This window comes from Miscanthus floridulus, chromosome 3 (assembly GCF_019320115.1).
Source record: "Miscanthus floridulus cultivar M001 chromosome 3, ASM1932011v1, whole genome shotgun sequence".
NCBI lineage: Eukaryota > Viridiplantae > Streptophyta > Magnoliopsida > Poales > Poaceae > Miscanthus > Miscanthus floridulus.
In genome coordinates this window covers 115,696,516-115,710,809 of record NC_089582.1, presented here as the reverse complement: position 1 = coordinate 115,710,809, position 14,294 = coordinate 115,696,516, and the positions used below count along the sequence as shown (strand labels likewise).

The 14,294-nt window shown below is 42.6% G+C and overlaps 1 protein-coding gene across 2 annotated transcripts; it reads right to left on the bottom strand.

Moving 5' to 3' along the window:
• Positions 1-4,590: 4,590 nt before the first annotated feature.
• Positions 4,591-12,717, bottom strand: LOC136542151 (endochitinase A-like). 2 transcript variants are annotated; one of them, XM_066534458.1, is made up of 9 exons: positions 12,524-12,717; positions 11,656-11,798; positions 11,473-11,533; positions 11,226-11,341; positions 9,692-10,595; positions 9,292-9,608; positions 5,501-5,541; positions 5,233-5,422; positions 4,591-4,894 (listed from the first exon to the last, which is right to left on the bottom strand). In XM_066534458.1, the coding sequence occupies exons 2-9, from the start codon at positions 11,788-11,790 to the stop codon at positions 4,892-4,894; spliced, it is 1,767 nt and encodes a 588-aa protein (XP_066390555.1). In that variant the 5' UTR covers positions 11,791-11,798; positions 12,524-12,717; the 3' UTR covers positions 4,591-4,891. The 2 variants fall into 2 exon arrangements, with proteins under 2 accessions (XP_066390555.1, XP_066390556.1); XM_066534459.1 differs by having other exon boundaries at positions 9,692-10,592.
• Between the last annotated feature and the right edge of the window lie 1,577 nt (positions 12,718-14,294).

The following is a 14,294-nucleotide window of genomic DNA, read 5'->3' as shown; positions in this document are numbered from 1 at the left end:
GCCATCCGAGGCCTGATTTGGAACGTGCAAGTTCCCCTACCTGGTGCGCCAACTGTCGGTGTTTCGTACAAGCACCGGCAAGTAAATTTATAGTAATGCGTGTTAGACTCGGATGGTGCGCTAAAGGACACAAGATTTATACTGGTTCGGGCTGAATATCCCTACGTCCAGTTTGTTGTTGCTCGTGTTATTAGCACCGTGAATGGTTCATAGTAGGTGATACAAACAATCGAGAGAGGGACAGGTCCCAAGTCTCTGATGGAAGGGTCGAAAGAAGGCCAAGAGCTTTGTAGCAGCTTGACTGTGTGTGCGTGTTCTGTTGTGCGGTCCCCCTTTGTTGGAGGAAGCGCGTCCCCTTTTATAGATGAAGAGGACGGCTTTACAAGGGTGAGGACTTAGGATGCGTAGTCCACCTAGACTTGTGGCTCATGTCTACCCAGCTCGGTTACCCATTCTGATGGATGTGAAAGGATGATAAACGCCTACAATACTATCGATGTCCCTGTAGAATATCAGGATGTTTGCAGAATACTGCCCTGCGTAGGGTATAGGCCGCAGTACAGTGGTTTTGACTTATGAGCCTTGCCCAGCCTTGCTCCGCACGCCCTCTGGCTCCTATGAGTCTCTGTTGGAGGGACACGGGGTCGGGGTCCGGAGTAGCGCTGTGGGCAAGGTCCTTTGATTGGGTGGACCCGAGGGGTCGGGAAGCGGGCGCCGCTCCCTTGGGTCCATAACATGGTGACGGCATGTCCGTCTTTCGTGGAGATCACAAATCCTTTTCTGGAGTGTAGTGGTTGTCGTATATCTTCGTCGGGTTCCGTGTCCCAGAGCTGAAGGCGGCGCCTATGACTCTACAGGGCGAAGAGCACGCGCCTGCAATACCTTTTGGGCTCTATGGCGCCCAAAAGGGTATAAAGCACCCATCCAGTCGTTCCCTGGTAGTACCTTTCCTGCCGAGGCGCAGGGTATGGTCCTTGAAGCCGCGGTTGACCCGAACGTCTTGTCTTGCTCTGTACCAATCATCATGAGGGAACGAAGGAGAGGTTATCAGGTAAGATGAAACCGGTCTTTGGTCATCGAACGGGGTGAGGTTCATCTTCGGTCGTTGGGCGAGACAGAGTCCAGTCCTTATCCCTTGGGCGTGACCGAGCCCACCCCTCGGGGGTCGGGCGGGGCGGAGTCTATCCCTTAACCCTCGGGCGAGGTGGAGCTGTCCCGATGGCATCAGGCGGAACGGTGACCCACCCTTAGCCTTCGAGCAAGGCGGGGCTAGCCTAAAGGCGTCGGGCGAGACGGAGACTAGCCCTTAGCCCTCGGGCGAGGCGGGCTAGCCTAAAGGCGTCGGGCGAGAAGGAACCAAACTCCCGTTAGTCGGCAAGGAACGTAGCGGTGCCCTTGGCTGTCCAGAAGTTTTTAACGTTCGATGGTTATTGGTTCCACCTCCTGGGGTACCCTATTATTAGGTCCCTGACAAGGAGGATAAGAATAACGAGGGTGATCCTTCCCCATTGTGTTCTTGGTGGGTTCTAGAGAGAGTGAGAGGGATGAACTAGAGAGAGAGTGGAGATGAGAGTGTGAGAGAGTGAGAGTGGAAGTTGGTCTGCCGGTAACCTCCACTCTGTGCAAAGGAGACAGGCGACCTGGAGTGGGAGTGTCGAACAACTCACTATTGTGCATGAAGTGATATGTCGAACAGTCCAGGTGATCACAGGACGGCCTGCAGGGACACATTGTCTACGAAAATTGCTAAGTCTATGGACATGTCCTCGTGAGCTGTCCGGGAGTGCACCTGATTGTCCTGGGGACATAAGAGAGCCTAGAAAATTCAATTTGGTGCATTTGCAAGCTTTCCAAAACTAAATTAAACTGCAAATGATGCTTGTGATGATGATGTAAACCATCATATCACAATCGGGTCATGACACAAAAGGTACGCAAATCTTACTAAACACTAAGCCTAAGCCTATAGCAAAGCGCCAATTGTGTGGTCTAACTAGCCTAAGCAATAATATCCTCATATTTCTTTAAGCACTTATGATGACTAGAGCATATAGAGACGAGCCTCAACTTCCTAGCAACTTTCTTCAGCTCAAACACAACTCAAATGGCCGGCTAAGGAGGTACATATAGACTCTCCCCTGAACAGGCCCGTACATTAGCAGGTGCAAAGTGTGCGACTGTTCAGAGCCTCCAAAATTATAGGGACTATAAATTTACACATTACACTAAGTATTAAGTACTAAGTAGCAATTAGCGACCAGGCCTGCAATCAATAATTTGTTAATTGGAGCACTGGCCCAACGTAAGGCCCAAAGCCATCCGCCATGCCAGCCCACCAGCCTACTTGGGTGACTCCTTAGCTTCCCCATACGTACAGATTGGTCGGCGACGTTTTATTTTCCTGTGCCGGTGTGCTGCAAACCAGCCGCTGCTAGAGCGGCAGCACGCCGAGTCGCCGACGTCGGCAGTTCGGCACCGCGGCGACTACGCCACCATCGCCAAGACGCCAAGCCGTCGTCCGCCGAGAGTCAACACGTCGGCAGCTCGGTATGCACACGGCTTTCATCCCCAATTGTTTACCTTTGTATCTTAAAAAGCAAATTAGTCTAAAAATTGCATTATAATCAGGGATTCCAGAGGAGATTTCGAGATTTGCATCATATCCTCTAGAAATAGGAGGTTTGATTCTGGTCATGAAAATATAATTGAAGATATAATTGAAGACTTCATTTCAAAGAATACTAAGAGAATGATACTTTTCAGTACAACATAAGGTCAGTTGGTTGCCTAAGTAGTTTTTGTATTGTTTTATCATTAAGATTTGATATGTTCTAAGTACGGTAAGAACAACGTATATTTGAAGCTTTATAATTAAACAAAAGTATGCTTTTTGTTATATTATTTTCTTATATAATTTTAGGGTCACATCACGCGTTTCGTTCAGGGTCTTCCAAATCGTAGGTACGGGCCTGCCCTGAAATATAGCTGTTGGTGGCCATCTGTATTTTGCAGAAATCATCGAAAGGTCTAGTGACACCACCTGAGAAATACAGTGCCTTGCCACGTTAACTAGCCGCCGTTGCTGATCGTTGGAGTCTTTCCCATTATTGCTTCTCCGGTGACTCCGATAAGTTTGGAACCTTTTTTCATATTCTCTGGAGTGCACCATAAACTTCTGTTGCCTGACACTTCAATCAATTAAAATCTAGTGAAAACCAAACAACGCTCTAACACTTCAAACACGCATACTAATACATATAGAAAACACATTTATTATCTAAGGGAAATAAAATATGCTTACACTTACATTGAATTTGACAATGGCATTTAATTCAAAGATTTCCTAAAAGGATTTCATTTTTACAGAATCTTTTAAACATACTTTCATAAATAAATATGTTTTAATAATATAAAAATATATAGTTTGAATTTGAGTGGGAGCTCAAATTCACTTTAAGTGTTTTAAAATATTTGTTTACTCATTCTTCTATGGAGCATATGTTTAGACATGACTTTCCAAAATAGGGTTAAAACAATTCCTCAGATAGTTTTGAAAATCTTATTAGTCCAAAATAGGTATTAGTTCAAATAGGAGTTGGCTCAAAACCCAAAAAGTATTCAAAGGTTTTTGGTTTTGCTAGCAAGTTTTAAAATTTTCTTAGAAAGAAAACTTGAGTTGAGATTTTAAAACAAGATAAAAAGGGAAAGTTTGACTATGATTTATATGGAGGCACACGATCAAGTAAAAATTTAAAAACTATGTATTCCAAGCATTGGCAAGTGAAGCCACATATCCATGCGTAGGATTGCATTACTTGATTTTTCCTCCAAAGTTAGAACAAGTTAGTTCCCGTTTGGGGGGTGTTCTTTTCTGAAAGTTTATAGGAATCTTGTACACTTTAACGAGGAGTGATTTTTAATTTCTGTCCGCAAAATGAATTGAAAACCGATGAAGCTATAAAAATTAACTTCAAAGGTTTATCTAGCTTCAGCTCTTTGAACATTGTACCAAGGAGCTGGAGGTAGGGGACAACTCGTACAACCAATCAATAGCTGTTCATAGCCTCTTGTACACAATCGGCCTGTTCGCTGGTTAGTTTCTGGGCTGGTTTGGGCTGGCTGGTGCTAGTTTATTGTGAGAGAAAAACACTGTTGACTGGCTGGTTTGGACTGGCCGAAACCAACAAACGAACAGGGCGAATATTCCTATAGCTCAGTGGTAGAGCGTCAGACTTGTAAACTGAAGGTCCGTAGTTCGATCTTGAGTGGGGGGCATGATTTTTCCTTATTTTTATTTTTATTTTTTATATTTATGAAACGTTGTCTCTCGAGATGCAACTCAAAATATCGTTGCCTGCACCACAAACAGCATTTATCAAGCTTGCTCCTGCACCAATAGTTACATTGCACTGACAAAACACACAAGACATCTTCCAACAAGTCTTTTCTTCATTTTATGAAACGTTGTTTCTTGAGAAGCAACTCACAACATCATTGCCTAGAACATACTGTAAACAGTAGTTATTTTCTTCATTTTAAACAAGCTTACTCCTGCACCAATAGTTATATTGCACTGACATAAAACACACAAGACCAGAGGAACCACAGATGCTGTAAAAGAACGAGTCGTTTGTACAATGGTGTATGAAAGCTCGACAGTACGACTATAACTGTAGATGCTGATGGAGACAAGGGGAAAAAAAGTCTGGCAGCCTAAGCTTCAGAAACCAAGGTCTACTCAGTTGCTGGAACAAAAAGAATTAACAAGAACAGACAATTAGAATCTAAGCTTGTTAACAACTGTTTTCTATCCCTCCATCCTCATGGAATCTGACTAAGCCGGTAGTGAGGCTATTCTCACATTGGATCTCATCTGTATCATTTAGTGCGGTTACTGCATGTCAAGAAAACAAAGTATGTTGATTAAACTCCAGAAAATGTTATGTTATTTACAGGAATCAAAACTACATACTACCCAACATTCCAAATTATATGCCGTTTTGATTTTTACTATGTATTTAGACATAGCATATATCTAAGTACATAGCAAAACCTATGAACCTAGAAAAGCCAAAACAACCTATAATTTGGGAAGGAGGGATTAGCAAAAATAAGCACATGATCCAGCACACATTGATTTCTTTAATCAGTCTACCATCCTTTCAATGAGAGTGATAGCATGAGCTTATACTATAGTATTGGTGATTACAGTAAATGACAATGTACACAAACCTTAGGAAGAAGCCTTGCTGATCGTCTTGGTAGTGTAGAAGGCTTGACCTTAGCGGAAGCACTCCGTAAGCTTAGTTGTATATTTCTGGGAGGTTCACTATAGGCTGGCGGTGTCATACTCTCCAACTCCTCAAGCTCCTCAGCATCATTCTGTCCCTTTTTGTCTGTAGAATCATGACTTTGTGCTGACCTACAGAAGAAAGGAACCCTTTAGTCATGTGACTAGTAATTGGAAACAGAGGTATGAACAGTGTTTGTAGAAACATACTCTGCACCGAACTTTGAAGTCAGGGAATTAATAGCATTGTCCTTCAGGATGATAGAAGTTAGTAAATTGCTCTGGGGACACCAAGATCTATACATCATTATATACTAGCAAGCATAAATCAACCAAAACACCATAAACTAGGCACAACAAAGCATTCCGATAACAAAACACCTTTCATAGAATTCTAAAAAAAACACTTTTCATCATGCACAGAAAGCATCACACCATCATAAACCGAACAGGGAGTCAATAAACGGAATGCCATACCAAAAATGGAGATTTTTTTTTTCCAAACATAGTCAGTGCAAGATTATGTAACAAAATAAAAGTCGGCTCTGGAGGTTCATAAATATACTTTCTTAAATCGTTCCTGGCTTTCGGAATGTATAATGTGCTGTAAGTTTTGCCAGGCAGAGTACACAAAGGCATTGGTAACTAATACCAAAATTGCCAGCTAAGGAGGTCAGTGGAATATCAATTACCAAATAAGCAGGTTTGCAGTTGCGGAGCTAAAAGTGGTACATGTAGACTGCCATGGACCAAAATAATATTTATTTACCAGCTTTCCTTCTCTTCCCTTTTTACTACAAAGTGCAAACCAGTAAAATTAGTCAGTCATGCATTTACTATTTTCGTAAGAGCAGACACTATAACTAGTTGAAAGTGACCCTCACGTCCATGACTACAGAAAACAGACAAAAACATCTTAATATTAGTTGAATATAGGCAAGCATGTAGTGACCTATTTGTGTTTCTATTTCTAAAAGGTATAGGAAAAAGTGATATAGGGAAAATTTTACTACATGTGTTAGGTGATTTAGCTAAACCGGAGGAACTCACCGCACCGAGTGCTCGGATGACAGTCATTTTAGCAAGTCAGAACAAAGTAAAAGATTATGGCTTAACATAAGAGTGCATGCAAGGCTGATGTAGTTAATAAAAGGACATTGTCAATCTTGGAGCTCCATTATGTTACATATTTGATTTAAAGTCCATCCATTCATTTTTCGAATTCATATTTTTATTCACAAATTGTGCAACCAAACCTCGAATTATAATTATAGAGTACATTAGGAACATTGGCAGAACCTCCAATGTGGCACTTTCTACTGTTCGAGGAAAACAAAATATATGTGGCACTTTGACTAATATTATACATAAAAATCTATTATCTGATTATCTCAAATAGAATGAACTATATATTATGAATTTAGTAACATCAACCTTATCATAAGTTATAGAGAATGTTTTTAGGCTGTTATAATGATCAAAGCCAAAAAGGTTCAACTTAGGACAAAACCTAAATGGACTTACATTTGGGATCGAAGGTAGCATGGAGTTGATCCCCATCAGTCTTAGAGTTGGGTATGATACAAGACTAAAAAGTAGCACTTGACTAATCGCCAATTTACCGATTTATGAAATCCCCTGATGGAAGCTTGCCTAGGGTGCTTAATCTAGTTTACCCTTTTTGCTCTTTCATCTTACTTTCTAATTAAACATACATGCGGGATATTGGAAGAGAGTAGATCTCCAAGTCCATGGTCAGCAAGCATAAGTCACAAGGCCTATCTACACACACTGCACCTTATTTAGGGAAATATGGTAGGGTTACACCCTGCACTTTTAGAAGCCAAGCATGCTGAGAAGACTGGTTCTTGTGTAGAACTTGGAAACAATTTCTCATGGTGGTGTTTCTAAACGCTGTTGCTTAATAAAGGTTTACAGAACCAATTCGTCTTGGAGACCGTGACACTTAGGGTGACATCAAAATCCCCTGGTTCAAGAGCAAATGAGCAAGTTCATGCTATTTATTCAAACCTTGTGGATGTTACAAAACAGTTGAACTGGTTGCAATATGTTTTGGCAAGTGATGACTAATGTGCCAATGAGGTGGTGCTATTGCATCCTACTCGATAATGAATAATCTGACAACATTGTTGTCATGGTAAACTTCCATGCTTTGATCAAGTCAATCAGAATTTCAACATAATAGTGGTTCAATTTCTAGTCACGGATCACAATTATCAGAGTGGCACGGGGAACTCAGGGACGAGTTTATGACTGCTTGAGTTCTTCTGACCCAGAGAAAATAGTGTATAGAAAATGAATAACAACATGTATCAACTATGAAAACTACGAGACATACAGAAAAAAGAAATGCTTGCTTGGCCATATAAGTCTTATGTTTTTGTAAACTGTAAGATGGCATAAGAAACAAAGAAAAAGAATCCAAGATGGAGAAGGGACCATGTATGGCAAACATAAAAAAGGACACTAAGAGTGCATTTGGATGGGTTGCCCGGAGCAGCCCGAACAAAATTCGGCCGTTGGCCATGGGCAAGGGCGTCATTTGGATAGCAGTCATGATTTCCCTTACACTGACTCATGTGCCCACGAGCAGTTTCATTTTTTGCCCAAGCTTGGCCTATTCATGGGCGACCAAATCAAACACCAAATTTTGGCCGGGCGGCTCCTTGGCAGGGCTGACACATGGCAGCACCCAAATAGACCCTAATTATGGATTCCATGTTATTTTAGTACTTTGTAACCCACTTATTTTTTGTACTTTGAGGTAATAAATATAATGTCTGCTGTACCTGTAATGTTAATACTATTGTTTTATTAATTAAACCATCCAGTTGAGTTTTTTTTTTTTTTTTTTTTAAATCCTAGATATGGGAAATTTGTCTAGTTTCTCTTCCCCATTCTGCCTTTTTCCTCTTAAATCAGCCAACCTTCCTGCTGCAACTAAATGGATCTAAACTGAGGACAAAACGAACATGTCCCGTAGTGTTATGGGCATGGGCCACCTCAGCAAAACCAACCCAGTGCTGTCCTGGCCACATTGCCAGAAGGTAGTACGACCCCCCCCCCCCCCCCCCCCCCCTCTCTCTCTCTCCTCATCCAGGCCATGTCCACTTTATTTTAGAAGATTTGGGTTTGGTTTAGGAACTAAAGACAGGTTTGGAAATCAGCGATATGGAAGTCGAGTTTGTTTACGTAAGGATGGATCCAATCCATAAGGTTCCATCTATAGGCTTGTTTAGGGGTCGAGTTTTAAGTCCCTGCTGCCCATGCCTCTGGCCTCGTGCCCCTCCATCTCTCTCCCTAGTGATGCCACCTCCCTGCTGCCCGTGCATGACATCACTTTCCTCGTCGGCGACAACGGGTCGCCGACAACATCCCTTCCCCTGGGCTATTACCAACTTCGGCTACAATCTTCCTGCAACGAACCAGTCCCCTGACATCCATAGTCCTCAATATGATGTTGTCCATCAGAGATCACATGATTGCATAGTTGGGTCAAATCTGAGAGGACCCAGTACAAACGATGGCATTTGATTGAAGCGTAACAAACAATGGCCCATAGCTATTTGTCCAAACTCCAAAACATCTTCCAACATTACAGCTGGGAACCTGAACTGCAATATGTACTAGAATAGAATCATAAGGTTTGCATCCAACCATATATAGAGTGAAATATGATGACTGAACCTTAACTTGTGAAACAATATAAAAATCGCCAACTTGACCACTTGCTGGCTGCCAGCAGAAACTACAAAGGGACTGAAGCAATAAGGGATATAGGATGAACTGACAAGCCATCATGGTAAATTACATCCAAGACAACATGCTCCCAGAAAACCATGAGAACAAGCTAAAGCATGGCCGGTTAAGAAACACATAGCATAGCATTTGTAGCATCCAATACAAACACATTTTCCTTAGCCAAAGTATTAAGGCATATCAAATTATGTAACTATATCAAGTCAAGTATAAGAAATTACCGAAGCAGCAGAAGATGTTGGACGTGTGTGGTCAAAATTGCCAGCAATAAAATGACCAGCAAAACTAGCAGGCAACTGGGCATCTGTAACTGGCAGCTTTGCTACTGTCTTACTGGCTAGTTGACAAGAAATGGACAAACTGTCATCACGACCTATATTTTCTTCCACTGCCACTGCCTTCACAGGTTCATTTTCCATTAGGGTTTCATGAGTGCCACCATTATGAGCAGGCTGATCTCTTGTGGGAACATCTCCAGTTTGTTTTCCTGAAGATTTTGGACAGGAGTCTTCATTGGAGTCACTTCTAACCCCATCCCCTGACAAAAAGGTAGATAAATTGTCTGTATCAGCAACTGAAACATTTTGAGTGCAACAAATCTTGCAAAAACTTTGGTTTTACCGGGACTCATTGTGCATTTGTTGCCAATTGGTTGCACTGAAGCACAAACTGCCGGTGCAGTGATTCTTTCAGACTCCATAAAGACATCAACAGGTTCTGGAGGAAGCACCTCGTTATCCAAAGCACCTGGCATATCAGATGTCACATTGTTCTGAACATCAGCTGTTAAACATGAAGAAGATACCACTGGAGCACCCTCCTGATACCCAGAAAGTTCAACTGGGGTACCAGCCACTGTAGACGTGGATGACACTGAGTTCACAGTAGTGGTATCAACTGGATAGGGCACTGAACGGGAGTTCTCACCAACATCTGAAGCAAGTGATGAATCAGTGGAAGGAACGATGTTCTCAGGCCCCTTGTTCTGAATGTCAACAATGATATTTCCAGATGGTGCGGCAGTGCTATGATCATCCTTAGTTGCCAAACTGCTAATGAAGCTAGAGAAATTCCCATGTTCAGACGGAGGGGTAATGCGCATTTCTGCCATGAAGTTCTTCGCCCATGTTGCTGGACTGGAGTTCAGATCAACAACAAGATCAATGCCCTCATCTGACATTACAGAAAATTGAACAGGAGTAGTATTTGCTGATATCTTATCAGACAGCCGACAACCCTTATCTGTGTTATCATTCATATGGGCGAACGGAGTGGAAGCCTGACCATTACCATTAGAAGGATATTTTTTAATAATAGGGGGACAGATTTGATCAATTATGTTAGCAGGTGAACAATGATGTTTGCCAACAAATTCTAGATTTGTTGTCTTAGTTGCAACACCCACATCACTTCGGGACTGCAAATTATCAGCAGTCCCCAGGTCAGAAGATGGATGGCCATGACAGTCCGGTCTTCCATGGTTCATAGAAACTGGAGTTATACTCGTACCAGTGCCAATCCCCTGCTACAGCATAGAGAAAAAAAGGATTATAAAGACATCCATTTAAACAATACACAGACAAATGGGCAAAGCATTTCATAATTCATAGATACATGGTGAAACAGAGTTACATTTTAAGTGAAAATAAACCAACAAATAACAGCTGTGGCAAACAGAAAAACACTAATGTAATCTATATCAACAATTGAGTGGCACAAAACAGAGTACAAATAGAATAACAAAATCCAAAAAGCACCTGCAGAAGAAGTGCCACTCTCATGTTTAGGATGGTCAGGTGCAACCCAGATTAACAGGAAGTGTGTAAATGATTCCTAAATAGGCATTTGCAGTTTGCATAAAATCGTATGAAAGGATCCCTGAAAAATATCAAAACTAGAATCCTTGTGTTTTACTAGGAAGAAATGTGCATTTTTTTTTGGTGGGTGGGGGGGTGGGGGGGCATTAGTTATACTTCGCTTAACTTTCCAATATCAGACAACTTGAGTAAAAAAGAAAAAAAATGATAAAGGGAAAACAATATAGCTGCAGGGTTCATGCAAAAGAGTTACGGATAACAGATGAGCCCATTAGTAATAACAGGTGTTAATTTTTCATGGGAAACAAGAAAAGAAAACAATGGTTAAAGTTTCTTACCTTTTTAGATGTTTCATCAACAGATGTTTGATTTCCTTTTTTATGCTTTGCGTGCACAGGTGGTATACCATCATCCCTGCCACTGTATGGGCCCCTTTTGTTGTTAACAAGGTTGCCTGCAGTTAATTAAGCTGTCAATTATTCCTAAAGCATCATCTTTCGGAGCAAAAGAGTCTGACAAATAAACCATTGTGCAAACATAAACAATCCGCCAACTAAGTTTAACATAAAAAGTTTCTGTACATACATGCGGATGCTTCTTCCATATTTGCTAATTGGACAGGAGGGGCAGCAATAGATGGTGATGCCTGTGTAGAAGAAAGCAGTTACATTTCAAATTCTGAATTTAAATAGATGATGAAACTAGCTCATACTTGTAGAAAACTCTGAAGTAAAAGTAATAAAGTCCAAACATAGCATATATGCTTACCTCAAGCATCGAGGCGAGCGAACTTGCTAACTGAGAGTGGGTCTTCTTAGCAGGAAGGTTATACCTTTTGCACAAACATTGCAGCTCAGGGTAACTGAGACTGAGGAGATGATTTTTGCTCTCTTCGTACCCCATCTGATTGGCTATTGAAAAAAAAAACATTACAACACTGGATGCAAAAGTAAAAACAGAGTACACCACATGACACTCGAACGAACAAAGACCTCCCTGATTTACTCATCTCAGTACCCACCATAAATAGGATAGAAAACAAGACCACTGGCAAACACCTACAAAACACAGCACCAACATTACAAGCACCATCCTGATTTGCTCACCACACAACCCACGGCAGGGTATAATTGAGGAAGAGAACTGGGATAACATAGGACATAACACCACATCAGAATGATATAATTCTCTCCATCACATTCCCCATCGAAGGTAAATCGTCATAATTGTAAGAGATCTTACATGTTGCATGGTCCAACCGGGAACAAGCAAGACCCTCTCCTCATGCCAACACTAACAAATCGCCCGAGGTTTTGCAACGGAACTCGGGGGGGAAAAGGGAGAGAGGAAAAAAACCAGATTTAAGCAAGCAGAAAAGCCACCACAGGCCACCCACGTATCCACAAGAGCCGCCGGAACCAACCAAGCTCGCATAAGCAGCAGCGCGAGCGCGGGTTACCGCGGCGCCATCCTGCCCTCCGCCCGCCGCCAAGAGGGGTGAAGGAAGCCGACGCCGGGAGTGCCGAGCAAAGGGGGTCATCGTGGCGCCAGACGCCAGGCGGCGGCGGCGTCAAATCCAAACGAGAAGACATGCGAGAAAGCTAAGAGACGAGGGTTGGGCACCGGGATTACTCACGGCGGAGGCGGACGTGGCCGACGTGCGGCGAGCGGCGCCGAGGTCCTAGGCAGGGTTTGGAATTCGGTCGGTGACTCGGTGGATTGGGACTGGGGAATAAGAGGAAGGGATCGGGAGACGCGTTCCCACGCGGCTGCCGCCCCACCTGGCCGCGCTGCCTGCTGGACGCTGGAGGCTGGTGCAGTGCTGCTGGATGCTGGAGCCTGGAGCGAGCAGGTGCGCAGCCTAGGAGTAGTTTTTTCTCCGTGGGCGGATGCGGGGCGCGCGGGCGGGTCTGGGCCGGTGAAGTTGGATCTGGGCCCCGTCGGATGGACCACCGCTTGGGCTTTTTGGACTCTAATAAGAGCGAGCCCGTCGTTGGTGCCACGACTCAACTCTCCTCCTTGGGTTTGAATTTGAAATTCTGATGGTGGGACCTTTCCAACGAGTCAATGTCACAGATCGTTCAGCAGTTTCTCAAAAAAAAAAAAAAAAAAAAAAACTATGGTTCAGCAAAACCAAATTAAACTTAGGTCATGTTTGGATTACTTGATTAGTTGCTAGTCCAACTAAAATGAAGGTGAAAATTTAAGTAAACTTTTTTTTAGAATTACACAGTACAACATAGACGTCCGCAGCATGAACGCATACTCACTCCTATGAACACACGTACGCAAACCCTAGTCCTATGAACACCTTCGAAGGACTGAGCCGACACATCACGAGATTCACGAAGTCACTATAGACGCCTCGCTGTCGACGAGGACGTCGCCTACCACTGAAATCATAGCGACGTTAAATCTTGAAATAAATCCAGAAAAATGCGAAGTTCAATCATGTGCCCTTTGGATACATTGACTAGTGAGAGGAACTAACAATTAGTTACTCCACCTTCTAGTTTACCCATTTGAATGGTCTATAACTAAACTTAAGTTAAAATTTAGGCGACTAAAGTTTAAGAGTTAAATGCACCGTAGGTCTATTAACTTTAGGTGGTGTATCACCCAGGTCCATCAATTTTAAACTGTTTTTTGGGTCCATTAACTTTTGGTAGTGTGTCATCCAGGTCCATCAACTTTTAAATTATATTTTTGGTCCATTAACTTTTGATAGTGTGTCATCCAGGTCTATCAACTTTTAAATTACATTTTTTGGTCCCTAAACTTTTTAACTGGTTCATCGTAGGTCCATACCCCTTCGTTTAGCGAATAGATCTGACATGGCTGGCAAAAAAAGCAGCCACCGTGGAGTACAGGACGAGATCACTATTCAAAGATAATCTTCAATACGATAAACCTGATAGGATCATCATCTAAGGTTTCTCGGGCGATGGCTCGATGGGGAATAAACTCCACAATAAAATTCAGTCTAATCTACCCGGTACAAGGCCAAAGGCCACAGGAATAGGCACGCAGGCCACCTGACCCAAACAAAACTCGGACTCCACCAGCCCAGCTAGGACCAATTAACCCTGAGTCCCTAATTCGGCTAACATGCATAGCACGTCCAAACACAGCCACCAATTTAATTCACGTACACAGGTGCACGTAGGCACTAAAAGCTAGATGCTAGATAAAAGATCGTGTATCACAACTGGATAGGAAACTAATGCATGGAATTAATAAAATACTACGACAAGGATGCTAATCATGTTGGGAAAATTCCATTGATGATCTCCACCTCTTTAGAATTAGTACTGATGTATTTTATTGGCTTCATTTTATGGCAGAACTGTCCGAAATAACATACTTACGGAGGCGCTTGTCTTCCATCAAACACTAAGCACCTCGAA

Bases quoted from the DNA above. Each gene is read 5' to 3' on its own strand.
- LOC136542151 (XM_066534458.1), bottom strand. From the start codon at position 11,790: ATGGGGTACGAAGAGAGCAAAAATCATCTCCTCAGTCTCAGTTACCCT. The intron at 11,534-11,655 runs GTAAGCATATAT...TCTTCTACACAG, and splicing joins CGCTCGCCTCGATGCTTGAG to GCATCACCATCTATTGCTGC. The intron at 11,342-11,472 runs GTATGTACAGAA...AATTAACTGCAG, and splicing joins TATGGAAGAAGCATCCGCAT to GCAACCTTGTTAACAACAAA.